Consider the following 4292-nt stretch of genomic DNA (forward strand, 5'->3'; position numbering starts at 1 on the left):
CCATTTCACAGGAAATACAAGCTTCTCTTTTTGATCCTACTAAATGGCAAGAGCATATAAATACAGCCGAGATAAAGGCTCTCGCCAATAATAATATAGAGTAAGCTATTTTTTCCTCTTTTCTAATAATGGATATGTTCTAATAATTTTCCTTCAGAATTAGGACTAGTAAAAACCTCAACATGGTAAACAAGATCAGCCTCTTTGCTACAAGTCTCCTGGATAAAGCGAACGAAACCTACAGAACAAACACTCAAGACTTAACACTTGTTGCGCTTTTATTGAGTCTTCAAGCAATTACTGGAGAAACAAAACTATCACTAAACCTTGAGGGGCACGGCCGTGAACCTTGGAACAACCAACTTGATGTTTCGAGGACTGTTGGTTGGTTCACAACGATGTATCCAGTCACTTTATCAATGCTAAGTTCAGATCCCCTTGATATGGTAATTAAGAATGTTAAGAGTGCAATTAGAGCCATTCCAGACAAAGGTTTATCTTATGGCGCGATAAAATATTTGACCACTTCGACGGAAGCAACGAAAGCAATCAAAGAACTAGGAAGAACTTCGCTAAGTTTCAACTATCTCGGGCACTTTCATAATTTCGAAGGCTCTACGTCATTCTTTATACCGGATAATTTCTACAACACATATGATAACCCTGAGGATGAAATGATTGATCAAATTGCCATCAACTGTGCTTTCAATGCAGAAGGATCTCTAGAACTGAGTATCCTTTTTAATCCTTCCTTATTCAATGCGAACATACTAGCATCGTTAGGGACGAAGTGGTCCGAGACTATGGAGCTGATTATCGGCCATTGCTGTGATTCAGAAACTCTTGGCGGAATTACGGCCTCCGATTTGACACTTTTGCATGATCCATCGTTGGTGGCTGAGTTTGAAGCAGTACACTTGCCGCAACTTGGACTGAAACCCCGTGATGTGGAAGATATCTATCCTGCAACACCATTGCAAACAAGTTTTATTTCAGCTCTCGCTCGAGATCCTCAATCCTATGTAATTCAATCTGTATACGAAATCGAGGGACTTCTAGATGAATCCCGCCTTCAATCTGCTTGGTACAAAATTGCTTCTGCCAACACAATTCTTCGTACAACATTCGTATCTACTCAAGAGGGAGTTTTCCAGATTGTACTTAAATCTCCCCCTACGGTGTTCGAGAAGCGTTTGGAGTGGAGTGAGGATGAAGTAGATGATCTCCAAGCACGCTTTATGGTTGCCGACCGCCGTCGTGGATTCCGCATAGAGGATATAGCATATGTCAGATTTACACTTGCTCATATCAAAAACAGTAACCGCTACCGGCTCTTCTGGACAATGCATCACTCAATTATCGATGGCTGGTCTATTTCCATGTTAGTTGGCGATTTATTAAATGCTTATGCAGAAGGAAAGACCAAAGTTAGGCCACCCTTTAAGGCGCATGTTGAGTCCATTCTCTTAACAAATGTCGACGAAGCCAGAGAGTATTGGCAGTCAGTATTTGCCGGAGCAATTGTACCAGAAAAGCTTAGCATTTCAAATGGCAGCAATGATTCTGGAGATACTGGTATAACATCCAAAATATACGATATAGAGGTCCCAGATGTACAACTTCATCGCTATTGTAAAAATCTTGGTATAACTTTATCAAATTTCCTACGAGCGATTTGGGCAATTGTTTTACGTCATTTCACTCGGTGTGATGATGTAATTTTTGGGTGCGTTGTAATGGGTCGTGACGAAAGTGTTGATGATATTACGGAGTAAGTGTTATCATAAACAGCATAGTTTTGGTCATATTTAATTCCTCAATTCTTAAATGTTATTTTATTGCCAATAGGATGATTGGCTCTCTTATCAACACCATCCCGATCCGAATTGTATTAAATGATTCGATGACAGTAAATGAACTTCTACAGGCAATGCAAGGTTTTCATATAGCCTCACACCCCTATAGCCATGTACCACTTTCCGATATCAGACGCTGGACGGGCTTGCCATGGTCGCAAGTGATGTTCCCAACATTATTTGACTATCAAGATACAAGTTCGCGTAAGAGTGGATCTCAAAAATTGGCACTGGACTTTACAATGTCAGAAATGGATCACTTTGAGGCAACTGAGTATCCCTTAGATATTACTTTTTCCGCAACTGATACTACACTTTCTGCCTTTGTGAACACGCATACTTCCCAACTAGGTCTCGAAGTTATGAATAGAATCATGGCCAAATTCCAAGACGTATTTATGAAGATACTACGCAGTCCTTCGGAGAGCGTTTTGACCTTGAAAGAATTGGGGTATTTGTCCTCAATAGAATCAGGGATGATCCAACAATTCTCGTTCGGAGAAACTCGTGAAATACCATTCGAGTGTCTTCACAATGGATTTGAAAAGCAAGCTAGGTTAAATCCTGACGCCACTGCAATTGAAGCAGGCGATAAATTTATCAGTTACGGAGAGCTTGACACCCGATCTAATGTGCTCGCTCATGCATTGCGACAAAGGGGCGTTATTCCTGGTACTAATGTTGGGCTTATCATATCACGGTCGATTGAAATGGTCATCGGAATGCTCGCTATACTTAAAGCTGGAGGTGCTTATGTCCCGATCGACGCAGCATTCCCAAGAGAGCGCATAATATCCATATTAGAAGATATTTCTAGTCCAATTCTCCTGACAACTATTCGCGATATGGATTCAATGCCATCTCAATACAGGCTTAATGCTATACTAATCGACGAGCACAGCTTATCAACTGGGGTTGTTGAAAAGCCTAAAGAGATAGCTGTAGCAGATGATATAGCCTACATTATGTAAGTCTTATCTTAAGTATTTTTCACATATTCTCCTCTCACATTCTCTTCTCCATTAAAGTTTTACATCAGGAACGACTGGAAAACCAAAAGGAGTACTTATTCGGCATCGCGGAGCAGTAAACAACATTATGATGCATCCGATTACCTCTCACATGGAACCCGGAATCCGAGTAGGCCAGTTCACCGCAGTTTCGTTTGATCAAACGGTGTCAGACATTTTTGGCACACTATCACAGGGTGCAACACTGGTGCTACGAGATGAGAACATATATGACTCATTCTCTAAAGTTAACATTGCCAATTTCACGCCGACTGGACTGTTGAAGCTCAATCCTAGTAATTACCCCAATATTAAGTTTATTACTGCAATTGGAGAAGCATGTCCAAATTTCTTAGTTGATCGCTGGGGAGCCAACGTAAAATTCTTTACGGACTATGGACCAACCGAGGCATCTATTACATGTACATGCACGCAGCCCCTTCGACCTGGTATGTCACCGACAATGGGCAGGGTGTTTCCGAATATGCGAGTTTATGTCCTTGACAAGGATCTTCAACAAGTTCCAATTGGTGTAAAGGGACAACTATATATTGGGGGCGTGGGTGTTGCGGTTGGATATTTGAATCGTCCCGAGCTCACAGCAGATAGATTTGTTGACGATCCATTTGGAGAACCAAATAGCAAGATGTATGCGTCTGGAGATCTTGTTCGCTTTTCGCCATCAGGAGATTTAGAGTTTTGTGGACGAATTGATGACCAAGTTAAGCTGAAAGGATATCGTATTGAATTAGAGGAGGTTATTGGAGCAATGAGTAGGCACCCGTCCGTTGAATCAGCAGTTGCTTTAGTCAAGGATAATATCTTATTTGGCTTCGTAACCCCATCCAACGTTGATGTCGAGACTGTGAGAGATTCGTTGTTTGAAAGTTTGCCAGATCATATGGTGCCGGCAATAATTATAGCTTTGGAGAGTTTCCCAATGACCTCGAACGGGAAAATTAATAAGGCCCAACTGAAAGAGACTTTACAGCAAACCTCAGAGAGCCGCCAGCTACCTGTGAATGAAAAACAAAAATTAGTCATCAGCATTATGTCGTCCATTCTTAACGTTGATGTTGATCAAATTGATCTCAATACCTCATTTTTCGCTCTCGGTGGCGACTCCATTTCGGCCATTGCTTTGGTATCGGCTTTCCGACGAAATGGTCTCCACCTCACTGTACCACAGCTGTTCAAGGCAACCACCCCTGCCAGATTAGCCGCTATTGCTCAAGAGATCTTCGATAAGCCTGCATACTCCTCCGATGTCGTAGTTGGCAACATCGCCCTCGCTCCAAACCAGCATATGTTCTTTGACAGCCCCGGATCACTTCATCACAACCAGTACAACAAAGGATTTATGTTCGGTCTCAACAAGCATATCGAGTTTGACCTCTTCAAGCAAGCCATTGCCAGCATTGTCAAG

At 41.9% G+C, this 4292-nt stretch overlaps 1 protein-coding gene across 1 annotated transcript; it reads left to right on the forward strand.

Annotated features, from left to right (window-relative positions):
- Nucleotides 1-182: 182 nt before the first annotated feature.
- On the forward strand, nucleotides 183-4258 carry VTP21DRAFT_10235 (uncharacterized protein; the record flags this gene model as incomplete). The annotated part of the gene is made up of 4 exons (XM_069389549.1): nucleotides 183-1771; nucleotides 1849-2823; nucleotides 2885-4174; nucleotides 4222-4258. 4 exons carry the CDS (start codon nucleotides 183-185, stop codon nucleotides 4256-4258), a joined length of 3891 nt encoding a protein of 1296 aa, XP_069253961.1.
- Between the last annotated feature and the right edge of the window lie 34 nt (nucleotides 4259-4292).

Source organism: Calcarisporiella thermophila, assembly GCF_041956535.1.
Source record: "Calcarisporiella thermophila strain CBS 279.70 unplaced genomic scaffold VTP21scaffold_6, whole genome shotgun sequence".
Lineage (NCBI taxonomy): Eukaryota > Fungi > Calcarisporiellomycota > Calcarisporiellomycetes > Calcarisporiellales > Calcarisporiellaceae > Calcarisporiella > Calcarisporiella thermophila.